Source organism: Leishmania braziliensis, chromosome 23 (assembly GCF_000002845.2).
Source record: "Leishmania braziliensis MHOM/BR/75/M2904 complete genome, chromosome 23".
In the NCBI taxonomy this organism is placed as follows: Eukaryota; Euglenozoa; class Kinetoplastea; order Trypanosomatida; family Trypanosomatidae; genus Leishmania; species Leishmania braziliensis.
The window spans coordinates 666,835-680,837 of record NC_009315.2 but is presented as its reverse complement, the minus strand read 5'-3'; the positions used below and the strand labels follow the sequence as shown (position 1 = coordinate 680,837).

Genomic DNA, 14,003 nt, shown 5'->3' with positions numbered 1-14,003 from the left:
TGGTGGCACACTCAGGCACCTGCGGCGTGGGGAGGTCAGGGCGCTGCATCGCTACGGGTGTCGGTGGCCAGGATGTGGAGGGCACTGCAGCAGCCCGTGTCTGCCGCTGCTTCGCACCGCGCGGTAAGCCTGTGACGCGCCGGCGGAGAGTGAGGCGGAGGAGCGGTGGGCCTCATGTGCGGTGAGTGGCCGAGCACGGGTGGGTTGGACGTGAAAAATGTGGTGAATAAACAATGAAAAAATTAAGGAGACTACCGCAGGCGGTGCAGTAAAACGCATCGATGCACACACACACTCGCCTAAAGGCGCGCATAACCACGCCAACACGTAACGTGCCCGCCGCCCCTTGCGAGAGGGGTGCAGCGGCTGAGCAAAGGACTGACCGCCCCATCTCACCACCCCTTCTCTACGCGCGCTTAAGGAGGAAAATGGCGCTTGCCAGCATGGGCCGTTGCCGCTGCTCTGCGCGCGTGTTTGGGAATATAAATGGCGCCTCCCCCTCCATCCCTTTCACTGCTTGGGCGGGTAATAGCGCTGGCCAAAAATTGAGGACCCGACACGCACAGTGGTGGAGCCCATTCGAATGGCGTTTACATAGTCACCGCTCATGCCCATCGACAGCTCCAGATCTTCCGGCGCCACCTGGACTGCCTGCGCCACCTCCTCTCGACACTTGGTGAGACACTCAAAGTTCTCTGGTCGGCTCGTGTAGTCAGGCATGCCGATCGTCATGAGTCCCTTGAGCTGCAGCAGCGGACACTCCCCGACAATGTACTTGGCGAGTGCCACGGTTGCCTCTCCAGGCTCCGTTCCGCTCTTCGTCTCCTCGCCACTGGTGTTTACCTGAATATACACCTCCAGGGACCGTCCGCTACGGTACTTCTTGCACCCCTCATTCACCTTGTTCGCCAATTTATCAGAGTCTATGGTCTGAATCACGTGCAAATTGGGCACACCTTCCAGCAGCTCCCTCACCTTGTTGCTCTGCAGGTGACCAATAAAGTGCCACACTGTGTCCCCGGGCAGTTCCCTAGCCTTCTCCTCAAGCTCCTGCACATAGTTCTCGCCGAACACGCGCTGCCCCAGGTTGTATAGGCTGAGAAGGCATGCAGGTGACTTTGTCTTGCCCACCGTAATCAACGTGACTCGACGATTGCCGCTCTCCTGCGCCACTGTGTCACACACTGCCTTGTAGTTGAGAGCGAGGGCCTCGGCGGTAGGCTCGCTGGCGATATCGTAGCGAGACATGGCGCGACGCAGGAGAAAAGAGCGAGTACGAAATCGAAACGTTTTCGCTGCTCTTCCTCGACTGATGCCGATGATGGTCAACGGAAGACGTGAAGAGAACGAACTTCAGGGCAGAGTAGCCGAAAGCGAAGGTGGGAAGAACAACGCGCGTGGCAGAGACAGCGTCAGCCTGAACAGCACCAGGTGAGTGGACGGAATAGACCGAGGAGGTGCTAATGAGCGCGTGTGCGTATGTGATACAGCGCACAGGAGTGCAGCCGATAAACAGCCGCAGAAATGAAGAACAAACGAGAAGGCAGAGAGAGGGGGGAGGGACAGCGAAGGTGAGGGCGAGAGGAAGGGGGGCGATGGCCACAGACAGAGACAAGCACACTAACACAATGCACGAGCATACGTCCTCCGCTACAGTCGAGTCGGGGATCACATGCAAAAATGACTTCAACAGTTGATTCAACATGTTCCATGAGGTGCTACATCACGGCGTTGGAAACGGTACCGCGAGAGCCTCTTCTAAGCCCACGCAACTCCAGGAGGCAGTGGCTCATTTCTTCTCATGCTGTGATAACAAAGACTTCGCACCGTATGCACGCAGACCGGCACGCATACAGGCTATTAAAGAAACTGCAAAGATGGCGCACCGGCCCACCTGGCACGTTACGGGACTTTACTCTCTTGAGGAGGCTGAAGACTCTCTCCAAGCGCTGTTGCCATCCTCAGTGCGCGTTCTCTTTGCCGACGGCTCCGCGTCACTCTCCGATTCCTCTTCAGCTTCGCCGCCGCTGCTGCCGGAGGATGTCGTCTGGCTTGCCCCCTCTTTGCTTTCTCCATCGCTGCTTTCCTCGTACTCCTCATCGCTATCCGACTCGTCCGAGTCTTCGACCACAACCTCCGTCCCGTCGCGCGTACGCGAGTTGAGTGCGATCAGATTCGGAAAGGCCCCGAAAACAGAGGCAAAGTGTGCAGGGGTGTCAACGTCATTGTCGGCCACGTCGAGCACCTCCAAATTCGGAAAGCTCTGCGCCAGCCGGCTCACCTCCTCCAAGGAGGAAACTTGATTGTTAGGCATGAGCAGACGAGCGAGCGACGGCACAGCCGGTGGCGGTGAAGCAATTGCAACGGCGTTGTCACTGACATCTAGGAGACGAAGTTCCTGAAGCTGGTTGAGGCCAAGCATGTCGAGACTCACAAGCTTCGGCTTCATAGAGATCAGCAGAAGGTGAGTGAGGTGGGTGTAGGGAGACCATAGCTCTGGGAGCACCGGCACGCCGCTGAGAGAGAGCTGCGTTACCTCCTCGGCGGGTCGCCCTGCCACCTGCCTCTGAACTCGGAAGGAAGCCGTTTTCCTCAGTATCTCCATGCTTGCCTGCGTGTGTATGCGAAGTGCGGCGACCGTAGTCGTCTCTGCTGCTTTAGCGGCGTGGGTAGACGAGTCTGGAACAACAGAGGATGGAGATGCTCGAAGATGATGGCGGTAGGAGCTCGTGAGTCTGTCATGGCGTGAGCCGGGAGGGGGGAGACTGGAAGAGAGAAGGAAAAGCGTAGGGCACAAGAGGTGTTGGGGCGAAGGAAAGAGGACTACTGGAGAGATGGGAGGGAAAGGCAGGTGGTGTCCTCTGCCGATGCCTCGCACAAAACAGTGAGGAGCACCTGTTGAGTCGCTGCCGGTCAGCTCACAGAAAGATGCGCACGTGGTGACAGGCGGAGCAAATCATTGACGCGGAGGAAGACAATGTAAAGAGGCGACGGCAAAGCCTCCAAAGCCGTCCGTCTTTGCTACTGCATGCCGCAACCACGCGCCCTCGGTCAGTTGGCGCACTGTGAACTTCCGTGCCTGAGGCTGCATACGTGGGGTGCAGAGGAGAGGGCACCAAAAAAAGTGAGCGCCCGATAGGGTGGGGAGAAGACGGTAGAACGGAGGGACAGCGGGTCTGCACAGGTGCCTCTGCGCGTGTGGTGTATAAGTAGAAGTGCCGAGAGAGCCACATTCCGCAAGCGCACATGAGCAATGTAGCCGCAATGGAGAGATGCAAAGAAGGAGCGCAACCCAGCACGGCAGCGACCCCACCAGCACACAAAGGGCTGCAACGTTGTCATCGCTGAAAATAGAAGGGGGAGTGAGGGGAGGGACGGTGTGCACAAGCAAAGCACCGTGAGCCGATGATAGCGAGTTGGCCACGGAAAGCTAACCGGAAGACGAAAAAGAGGGGTAGGAAGGGGCAACGGGCAGGGAAGTGGCGGCCACACAAGTCACCCCAGAGACGCGTTGCAGCAGCCCTGTGGGCACAATTGCAGCGCACAGGCCGCAGTACACAACAAGGAGCAGCCCACCCGCAAAGCACGCTGCTACGCCGCCACCTCAACCCTCTCCAACATCCACTCACGCGCGAGAAGGACCTCAGCCTTGGCGGATATGGCGTCGGGGGACATGGACTTCCAGTCGACGCTGTCCGCCGGCTCCGCAACGTGCACGCTGCGCAGTTGCTCAAGGACAACGATGTGCGGCACTCCAGACGGTAAACGAGTCTTCCCAAATTCGTGAAAGATGCGCACCTCTCGCATCCAAATCGCGTGGCTGTCCACGCGCACAAAGTGGCGGAAGAGAAGAAAGAAAGCGGGGCTCATGACGCGGTACTTGACGCTGCTTATCACCATGCCGTGATCGTGCAAGTCGTCTTCCATCATGTCGAAATCGCCGTAGAAGAGAATAGGAAGGCTCGTATCCTTTAAGAGGTCCCAGTTGATTCCAGGTGCGTCCGCAGCGTCCTTCGGGCGCGCTACGAGGCGCACCTGTCCAGGAACAAGGCCGCAGAAGTCATTGCGCCACGCCCAGTCAACCTTTGGGTCGTACTTCTCGAAGTTGAACGAGGCCCAGCCCGCCGAGACCGGGATGCAGAGCTGCGGCTGTACCAGCGTCCTGAACTCCTCCGTGTGGTAGTACTGCGAAGCGCTGCGCATGAGTGCCTCGATGCTGAAGTGCAGCCAGGGGTGCTCCCGGTCAGACTCTGGGCTCACCGAGAGCGTGTTGCTATGAAAGGCAATCTCCGGCAGCGCCGAGATGCCGAGTGAGTCCTGCAGGTGCTGGGCCTCGTCCTGCGTCATGATGCGGTCCAGACTTGTACGAGTGAACTGCCACCCTCCCATACACTTCACGGAGACGTCTGGGTGTTTCGCCTCCACCTTAAAGAAAGGGATGTGCGTCAAAGTCGTGGTAGCCGCCGTTGTTTCCGCTTCAGTGGTCACAGGCACAGGCTGCGGGGCCGCCTCGGCATCGCCGCGCAGCTGCAATGACTTCTCGCCGCCCGCCAGTGCAGAGTAGCCAGGTAGCCCCAGCGCCGGGTTCAGTGCAAGAGCCCTTGCCATGGGGAAGTTAAGGTGCTGCTCGAGCACCGCCGCCACGCGCTCCAGACCCTCCTTGTCCTCCTCCGAAAAGTACCCCAGCTCCGTGCTGTCGACGTCAATCACGGCCACGACGCTGCCGTTCTCAATCAGCACAGGCACTGCGACCTCTGACTTTGACGATGAGTCGCACGCAATATGGCTGGGAAACTCCTCCACGTTGGACACCACCAGCGACTCGCCACTCTCCGCAACAGTGCCGCAAACGCCTTTTCCCACGCGAATCTCCGTGCAGGCGGGACGGCCTTGGAAGGGGCCAAGAGCAAGCAGCCCGGGCGCCTGGAAGAGGTAGAAGCCGAACCAATTGACCTTGAGCTTCTCCAGCGCCGCGCCGGGGTTGCAGAACCGGTTCAGCTCGTAAAAGCAGAGCGCCGCGACGTTGCTGAGGCCAATAATCAGGTTTGCCTGCGGTGTGAAGCGCTTGCTCATGCCATCCACCAGCGCCTCCACCTGCTTCACCAGCCAATCGTACAACTCCTTCTTGGAGGTGAAGATGGGCGCAGGGAGCATCTCGAGCGTCATGGCTTGTGTTTGGAGAAGGGGAGGGAGTAACGCCAGCGATGCGCCTCGCCAGTCAGAGCCGACTTAGAGAGGAGTAGTATTCGTACGAGTTGATGAATAAGCACGACACAGCTGTCTTTGGCGGGGCGTACGACTATGTGTGAGATGCGTGCTTTGCAGCGTGTGTGTGCGCCCCATCTCAGCAGGGAGAGTTTGTGGGCTCGCATGCACAAGCGCATAGGGGAGTTGTGGAGGTCCACAGCGTGGAGGGGAGGCGAAAAAGCGAAGACAAGAGGCGAGTCAACAACAGTGAAATCAAAGCGCATAGAGGCATACGTGAAGTATGAAGAAGAAACACAGGCAGGCGAGAAGACGGCAGTGACGAAGCGCGCGGCAGTACTGGTGAATGGGATGATGGCGTCCTTGGACCATCTGGGCCTTGATGGTGGCTCGCTAAACGGCCGTCCATCTCTGTCCCTCAATCAGTGCTCACAGCCTGGCAGCACGCAATCACGCCGACCGCAAGCTACACCACTTCTGACACAGCCATCAAGTACTCGACAGCTGCAAGAGAGAAAAGGAAACAGCGGTGGGCCGGTAGGTGAAGAAGTCAGAGGCGTGCAGTGGAGCAATTATGGTGGAATTGGTTTGCTTCAGCGAGAGCACAACGACAACAACTCGTAAGGCAACAACGACAGGAGACAGCCTTGAGGGCTCTGTCAGTAGCACTTGGCAAAGTATGTATGAGTGGGTGGGGGTAAAAAACAAAAACGTTCGATGCAATTGGCAGCGGCGGAGGGTTCTCGAGTTGGAGGGAGGAGGAGGAGGATTAGGCAGAGTTCAACACTGAAAAGGCCACCTAGGGGCACACACGCAGATACGCAGCTGCACGAATAAGAAGAGCGGCGCGGAAAGAAACGAAGAATGAGGATATGAAGAGGGGGAGGAGGAGGAGGAGGCTAGGGCGAGAAGCGAAATGTGTAGCATCAATAGTAAGGGAAGGGAACTCGAGAGAGGCGAGTGGATGCGTGCGGCTGCAGCCACACGAGGACGGCATCAAGGGAAAACAACTTGAGTCCGTGGCGAAGACAATGAATAAAGTGAAAGTGGTCAGTGGGAGTCGCACGCAGAGAGAGGCCATGTAAAGGGGCAGTGACACAGAGAAAGGGAAGATTCCCCGGGGGGGCTACAGGGGGGGGGGAGAGAAGGGAGAGGGGGAAGATGGGAGCAGTGTTGACGCCGAGAGCGTACTCTCCTTCATTACCGCCAACACCCGCCTCTTACCCCTCAGGCCCGCAAGCGCAACTTCTGCTGCCTAACCTGGACGTCTTTCGCTAGTTCCTTTGGTCCTTGGCTCTGCACTCTGCCATGAAGGAGAGACGCCCACCACCAGAAGAGTTGGGCACAGGGAGGCAGGCGCAGGCGCAGGCCCGCACGCAGACAGATGTGGGCAACAGCAGAAGAACCAGTTTGCGAAAGATCCCCGGCTTTAGCCCAAGCCCATGCGTCTCACCGCCGGCCACATCTCTTGTGAAGGCAGAAGGTGGGATGGAAAACAAAGAGCGGGTGCGCGTGTAAGGAGGAAGGGGGTGGGATACACTCTTCGTCTCTTACGAACTTACTGTCTCACTCCCCCTGCCCCACAGACCGTTTCCGAAGCTTGAAGGGAAGGAGGAAGAAAGCGGGGGAGGGGGGAGGGGGGCGTTGCAGAATGAGGTGCGGTTGCTGTCCCACCCGTCCCTTCGCCAAGTCAGCGTATGCCCTCTCTACCTCTACCCTTGTGCGCATATACTAGTAGTACCTTTGCTTGGCAGCAAGCATTTCAGCGATGGGCGAGTAGAAGCGGGAGACCCGACATGCTTCAGATAGCTGCTCCGCCGGAATGGAGCGTAGGCAACGGCGCACCGAGGTGGCGTAGTCGGCAGCGGGATAGACGCAGCTGCTCCGCTTCTCTGCATCCGTGGTGCATGCGCGAAAGCCGATGACGTACTCCTTGCACATCTCGTTGCTGATTTTGTCCATGTTCATCATCATGCACCCCCATAAGCTCCTCGTGGAGGTGGAGCTGCTGCAGACGAGAGAGAAGTCTTCGCTGCACTGCGCTACCGGACTCATATGAGGCCCCTCTTTGAGCGCGGTCGTGCTGAGCGCTGCGCCACATAAGAAGCAGACAAACAGCAAGGCGGGGACCACGCCCACCAGCAGGGTGCTCCGGCGCATCTTTAGCCCGAATGCGCAAGCCATGACGCAGAGGTGTCTGAGGACCACGAGAGCCACCGAGCTGCTTGTGAGAGTCTGCGCGTGTGTTGGGGCGCTTTTCCGTTATGTGCGAGCGCACTACTGTGCAAGAGTGGAATTGTCGACTGTAGAGTTGCTTGGAGCTGCTCTTGAGGATCTCGCACCATGAGCATGTGGACAGAGAGAGGGAGAGAGTCATGCGCATGAAGCGGGGACGGGAGTGAAGGTGGTGGGTTGGTCGATGCGCATTGTACGCATCCATCGGGAGAAGAAAAGAGCGTGTGAAAACAGGAGGTGGCAGAAGTACGCAGCAGCGGCGAGAGGCGCACGAATGATGGGGAAGCGCAGATGGTGCTGGGGGGGAATATATAACGGGAGACGTACATGCAATCAGCTCCCAGCACGCTGCATCACCACCACTGTCCTCCTCACCTTGGCAAACACCGTCGAACGGAGGAAAAGGTAAAAGAGAGGCCTGGATGGAGACACCGCGCGGATTGTCGCTCCCTCGTGGGCTGGTACATGAGCTCTCGAGGCGCTGTCACAGCTAAGCTGCGCATTCCTGTGGGTATGAGAGTGTCACAGGGAAGGGGGGTGTCTGTGCTTGGTTGATTTGGAGCATCCTCATCTCGTCCACGCCAGCTCAGCATCACTTATCAGGCCACCAGACATGCGAGTTCCTTCACGCATAAGATGAAGGAAGTGAAAACGAAAAGTAGTCTACATACGCACGGACACTGATGCCGGCGTCAAGCATAACCCACCACCCACGCCGCAGCGTCCGCATCACCGCCCAAGCCTTTCACTGACGGGGCCGCTGCGTACATATCTCACGCATATTCAGCCACAGCAGCACTACAATATGCAGAAAGAGAGCAAACCAAGTCAAGCAAAGGCATACGAAAATCGACCTGTGCGGCGTTGCCTCCTCCTCGCTGCCGCCCCGCTCACCAGCTGGTACTCTACATCACACACACCCGTGGCAGCTGTGCCACCTATACGCGCAGCAGACAAGAGGAAAGAAGGGCGCCTAACGCACAGGCGGCACGAGATGTTCGGTACAGGCGAACACACACACACACACAAACATGTGCGCAAGTGACCGGTCTTCAGATCGCCTCGAATGGCCACACCACCGTAGCAAGAAGAGAGTGCCCCTTCTTATCACCATCATCACCGCCAATCCAGTCCTTCACACGTACAAAGCAAACAGTGGAGTCAGCCGCATTCTCTCGTGTGTGTGCCGCCGTATCTTGAGTCTCTGCCATCAGTGAAGAAGAGGAGCATCGAGGAGAGCCAAGATCAGCACGAGTGCAAAGAAGGGGGGCAAAGGAGAGGAATTGCGCGGTAGGCGATGCGTGTGCATGGAAGGACGAGGATGCTGGGAGAGAGAAAGGGGTCCAGCTGAAGATCGGTAAACGCGTAGGGAATAGGGAAGGCAGGAGAGGTAAAGGGCTGCGGACAGACTCGATGGGAGAGAGGGCAGAGGAGGGGTGTGATTACCAAAAGAGAAGAAAACCCACCTTGATCACATACAGCTGCGCCTCACTCACCACGCACCCGATCTGCTCTTCTCGTTTTGCTCCCCATAGGTCCCTCTCACCTGCCTATCGTCGCCTCATTCCTTCCTACCCGCCCCCCTCCCCTCCCCTCCCACGCGCACCTTCCCTCTCTCTCGCACACAGGCACACGTAGTCCGATGGAGCGCAGCTTACGTGCGCTGCACTGTCGTAGTGTGGTGGTGCGGGTCTAGAAGATCTGATTGCGAGATTTCTTCGGCAACAGCGGCACGTTACGGTAGCGCTCCGGCTTTGCTGCTTCTAGGTTCGCCATCTCCCGCGCAATTCGCTCCTCGTACTGCTTCTCCAAAGCTTGCTCATCTGTCAGCTCATTGCGCCTGGCCAGCCGTGCGGCCTCCTTCTCCGCCATGCGCTGCTGAATCTGCCACTCAAGGTACTGCTGCGTCTCCTTCAGCAGCGTCATGCGCCGCGCTCGCTCCGCAGCGTCGATGTCGCGATCCTTCGACAAGGACGCGAGAAACTCCTCGTTCGCCAACTTGCGCAGCATAGCGTCATCTTGAGCTTTTTGACGCTTGTCCAGAATTTGCTGGCGGCGCGCGATGAGAACACTGCGCAGGAGTGCGTCGCGTTTGGCCTGCTCCGCCTCCCACTGTGCCTCACGCTTGCGCCACTGCTTTTCGTTCTCCTCCGCCCAAAGTTTGTCTAATGCGTCCGTGTCACCCTTCCGCTGAGCCATCTGCTGAAGCTCTAGCATGTGCTGCCGCTCCGCCGCCACGCGCCGCTGCTTTTCAGCTCGCTGCTCCTGTTGCTCAGCAGCGAGAGCGGCGAGGGTGGCATCCAGTGCCTCTCTGTCCTCCTTCTTCAACTGCTCATACTCTTGTTGACGTGCGCGCTTCAGCTCTTCGTTCATTTCCATCATCTCTTGTGCCAGCTGGCGGTTCTTCTCTTGTCGCTGCAGGCGCTTGCGGGTCTCCTGTGCCTGCTCCTCGTGCAGCAGCCGATAGAACTCTTCGGTGTCGCGTGCCGCCTCCTCCTTCTCCATTTCTTTCCGCTGCCGGTTTCCCTCCACCTGCGCTGCGAGGTCCTCGATCATGCGCTGCTTCCGGGTGTACTTGAGCTCAAGGTCGCGCTGCACTCTCTCCGTCGCCACTCGCTGAGCCTCTGCAGCCTGTTGAGCGTAGAACTCATCCTCGGCAGCGTCCTGGCGACGACGCTCTGCGACAGCGTCTATCTGTTCGTACCGTGCGTCGGCCACCTGCATCACCTTGAGTCGGCTCTCCGCCTGGCGCAGGCAGTCAATCTTCGCACGGAAGAGGCGATCGTGGCGGGCGTCTATGTCCACCCGCTTCGCCTCCTCACGCTTGGCACGGAGCTCCTGAGCCTTTCGAATGAGTCGCTCGCGGCGTTGTGCATCGGTCTCCGGTAGGCCTGTCATCATGGATGTGTGCAGCGCGTTCTCACGCGCGAGTAGCTCTGCCAAGCGACGGCGACGAGCGATGAGGACATCGTTGTGTTGCGCCTGTATCACATCCATGTACTCCAGCACCTCCTTCTGCTCATGACGCTCGTTTCCGCGCAGCTCCCACTCGACTGTGTGCTTCTGACGATTCTGAACTGTCTGTTCTGCTGTAAACTTCTCCATGAAGCTCTCGCGCCGCTGGCGCGCCTCGATGAAGGAGAGGCCAATAAGACCGCGTGGCATGGCAGCGACGGCAAAGAGGGTATCGGGTATGTGGAAGAGCGCGGGACGATGAACCAACACAGGAGCCCAACGAGAGGACAGAGAAGAATTGGATCCGATGGAGTGCGCTTTCAACGGGGATGGACAAGAGTGAAGGAGAAGGAAAAAGGCGGAGAAGTCAAAGATGTGATCGCCCCGGTGTGGGCGAGGCGTGCGGTGGGCGCAGTCGGTGGCGCAGAAAGCGCGACGGGTGTGGGTGAATGCGCTGTTGTAGGGGCAGTGGAGTCGCTTGCCTCGTCCTCTGGTGGACTCGTCCGGGTGGGGAGGGGGGGGGGGGCAGAGAAGGTTCACAACGCAGAGGTGAGACAGCGCCGCACGAGTGGAGCTCACGGACACACGCGAATTGTGAAGAGAGAGACGAGGGCAACAGAGAACATGGCGTGGGCAACGACACAGACGGGTGGGGAAGGAGGGGCGTAGGCGAGAGTGCATGCAGAGGGGGTAAAGCGAGATAGCCGGGAGAACAGGGGGCTCACCAGAAAGGGTGAGGCGGGTGCAGCGCGGCCGTGTGGTGGGAGGCGACGGAGAGAGAACTGTGCTGCCAAAGTAGGTGCGAATCCACCTAGGGCCGCGATGGTGCTGGTGGAGAGACGACAACTGCAAAGTGAGTGTGCCGTGAGAGCGAGTGGCGTGCGCACGCTCAATGTCTGCTGTGCAATGTCAGGTGCGAGAAGCTCATGGCGTAGAGATGAGAAAGAGGCACACATGGCGATGAGAAGCAGAGAGGCGGGAGAGTAAAACACGATAACGGCGGCACTGCAACGGAGAGTGAAGAGGAGGGAGCGGGCCGTGAGAGGGGCAGTGATGCGCAGGTACGCACACGGCATGAGACAGGGAGGGAAAAAGGAGGTGACGCCCACCTAAGGAAATTTGTGCAGAGACAATGAACTCACATACGCACACACACGCGCGCGCGAAAGAAAGTGGAAGAGAGTGTGTAGGCAAAACCATTGCACAGCGACATCAATGTGTGACGGTTTTAGGGTACACACGCGGATAGAGAGGGAAAAAGAATGCGAGGAGGGGAGTACGAGGGAAATGCGGCGAAAGGGTGCGTGCCTGTCCTTCCCTCCCTCGCGAGACTATACACGGCACCTACCACAAGTGATCCACAAGCCACTGAAGGCGCCACAGCGCACGATACACGCCAGCATGAGGAGTCACACGACGCACAAGCCCACGTCTCCACTACCGTGCTGCGCCGTGTCGCAATACGAAGACTACAGCAGGGCTGGTGGCCGGAAGAAACAAATTTGAAGAAAAATACGCACGCATTCGCCTGGCAGCACGACGGGGAGGGGGGGGGGGGAAGAAGGAGAGTCGCGGCACACCACGCACAGATTGAAGCGCCGCGCCAGCGATGCCGGAGCAGACAAATGTCAGCGCTGTATGCCCCTCCAGCGTGTGCGGAACACACGCTACGGCTGCCCTAGTCACCGCATCTGAATCGCTAGGGGTGGGGCGCTTGCTCAGGTTTTCCATCACGTAGCACGCCATCACCACTATCACCGTGGCCAGCGCACTGCTTTGTACCAGCGACAGTCACGCGAGAGCCGCATCGGCTGGTCTGCCACCGCTAGAGCGCCGACAGCATGTGCCTTAGGGAACAGCACAATGGTGCCGTCCTCCTCATGAGTCTTCCACGCAGCATCAGCCGTCGTCGATGAGGATAATGTCATGCACGCAGCCTCCTTAGTGGATGTTATAGTGACGAGAACGACGGTGAGTAGCGAGCGCCAGGAAAGTCGACAAACCAAAAGACGACCGGGTGTACTGAGATGCCCCGGAGACGCCGGATGATGCCGAATCCGAGAGTTGGGACTTCGGGGGAAGGGAGCAGCGAAGTGAAAGGTCAACAGGCAACACCTGAAGAGGAGACACACGAGTTCTCAGCCAGCAGCTGGAAGTGCGCATGTCGTAAAAAGCGTCTATCACGAGAGGTAGGTGGGCCGGGAAGCCATGCAAACACGCAGACTCGTGCATGCGCATGCACGCTTTGTGCGCTCGCGTGTGTAGGCATGGCAGGTGTCACTTCACCCCCCCCCACGCCATTCTGAGCGAGCAAGACGATGAGCCTTAAGCTCAGTCGGCTCGTCTTGCTACCACAGCAGGCATGTCAAGCGCAGAGGGCAGAGAGGGCGGAGATGGTGGAGAATAGGATAGCAAGAGCAGGAGGGAAAGCGAGGCATGCCTTCACACAGAGTGGCTAGTTGGGCAGCACGAGGGTTAGACAGAGACGCACGCGTACTCAGCTCTCCGCACCCATTCCCGGCACCTCTCGCCACCACTGGAGTGAGCGAGATTGTGATGGGCAATAGCTATCAGGTGAAAAGTGACGACGGTTGAGGCGCAGACGCGAGGGGGTGGCCCTCCCTCCACCGCGAGAAAGAAAAGATGGCGTGTCGCAGCGGCTCCGCCCGCGTTTGCCTTTATCCGAACAGACATAGCGGCGACAATACACCCGCGAGTCGGCAGCACCGCAGCAGTGCGCGTAGCGGCATGGCGTTGGGTACGCAAGCAACGCGGAAAACGAGAAGACAGGAGACAAAATGCCCAGCGCACTTGCATGCATACGCAGACAGACCCGCCTGTGAGCACCTCCTTTCCTTCAGCGTCACCGAGAGAGAAACATCGAAGAAGAGAGAGTTACACCCGAGGCTGGGAGCGGGTCAGCACATTCACCGCACTCGATCCAGCCTCTGGGCGGCGTGTGCAACCGGGCACCGGGCACCGAGACCGTACCGGCAGGTAGAGAGCGCACCCCGCGTACAAGAGCATCGCTATGCGTGTATGTTGCGCCTCTCTGCGGAGGATGGCGCGCAACCACCTGCCCTTCCCGCACCCTGCCGCACCGGATGAGGGCATAAAAGGAGTCGGATGGGTGGGGCTAACCCTGAAGCCACGGAGAGTAGAAATACCGAGAGCGAGACGCAGCCATAAGGCCGCTGGGGCCTGTTCGCAAAGAGAGGTTGAAAGTGAGAAACTGCGCAGAGGGGTGCACCAAAGATGGAGCCTCCACGGAAGGAGGAGAACTCGACCAGCCCTCCGATCTCGTCGCACCGTTAAGTACCCCGGGCTAAGCGTAGAATGACAAATCGAACAAGAAATAAACGCCAGAAAAAACAGCGGTTGGCAGGGGCCGGTGCGCTCAGCTGCTCGCTGAGGGAGCCGAGAACAAGGGGACGAAGGGAAAGGGAAAAAGTTACCCCCCCCCTCCCCACCATTCACGGCCTGACACACACTTTCACCATACTACTTTTCTCCCCCCCACACAGGGCACCTCAGTGACGGTGGGCACCTCAGGGTCCAGTGTCCATCCTGTGCGGGGAACCCAGGCAGCCCCCTCTCCCTCCCCCTGC

At 58.7% G+C, this 14,003-nt stretch overlaps 4 protein-coding genes across 4 annotated transcripts; all 4 read right to left on the bottom strand.

The window, feature by feature from the left end:
- Positions 1 to 510: 510 nt before the first annotated feature.
- Positions 511 to 1,248, bottom strand: LBRM_23_1720 (putative alanine racemase; the record flags this gene model as incomplete). The annotated part of the gene is made up of 1 exon (XM_001565193.1): positions 511 to 1,248. One exon carries the CDS (start codon positions 1,246 to 1,248, stop codon positions 511 to 513), a length of 738 nt encoding a protein of 245 aa, XP_001565243.1.
- Positions 1,249 to 1,912: 664 nt separating this feature from the next.
- Positions 1,913 to 2,605, bottom strand: LBRM_23_1710 (conserved hypothetical protein; the record flags this gene model as incomplete). The annotated part of the gene is made up of 1 exon (XM_001565192.1): positions 1,913 to 2,605. One exon carries the CDS (start codon positions 2,603 to 2,605, stop codon positions 1,913 to 1,915), a length of 693 nt encoding a protein of 230 aa, XP_001565242.1.
- A 986-nt stretch (positions 2,606 to 3,591) lies between these two features.
- LBRM_23_1700 (conserved hypothetical protein) lies at positions 3,592 to 5,166 on the bottom strand (the record flags this gene model as incomplete). Its single annotated transcript, XM_001565191.1, has 1 exon — positions 3,592 to 5,166. The coding sequence occupies one exon, from the start codon at positions 5,164 to 5,166 to the stop codon at positions 3,592 to 3,594; it is 1,575 nt and encodes a 524-aa protein (XP_001565241.1).
- Positions 5,167 to 9,132: 3,966 nt separating this feature from the next.
- Positions 9,133 to 10,605, bottom strand: LBRM_23_1690 (conserved hypothetical protein; the record flags this gene model as incomplete). Its single annotated transcript, XM_001565190.2, has 1 exon — positions 9,133 to 10,605. The coding sequence occupies one exon, from the start codon at positions 10,603 to 10,605 to the stop codon at positions 9,133 to 9,135; it is 1,473 nt and encodes a 490-aa protein (XP_001565240.1).
- Positions 10,606 to 14,003: the final 3,398 nt, after the last annotated feature.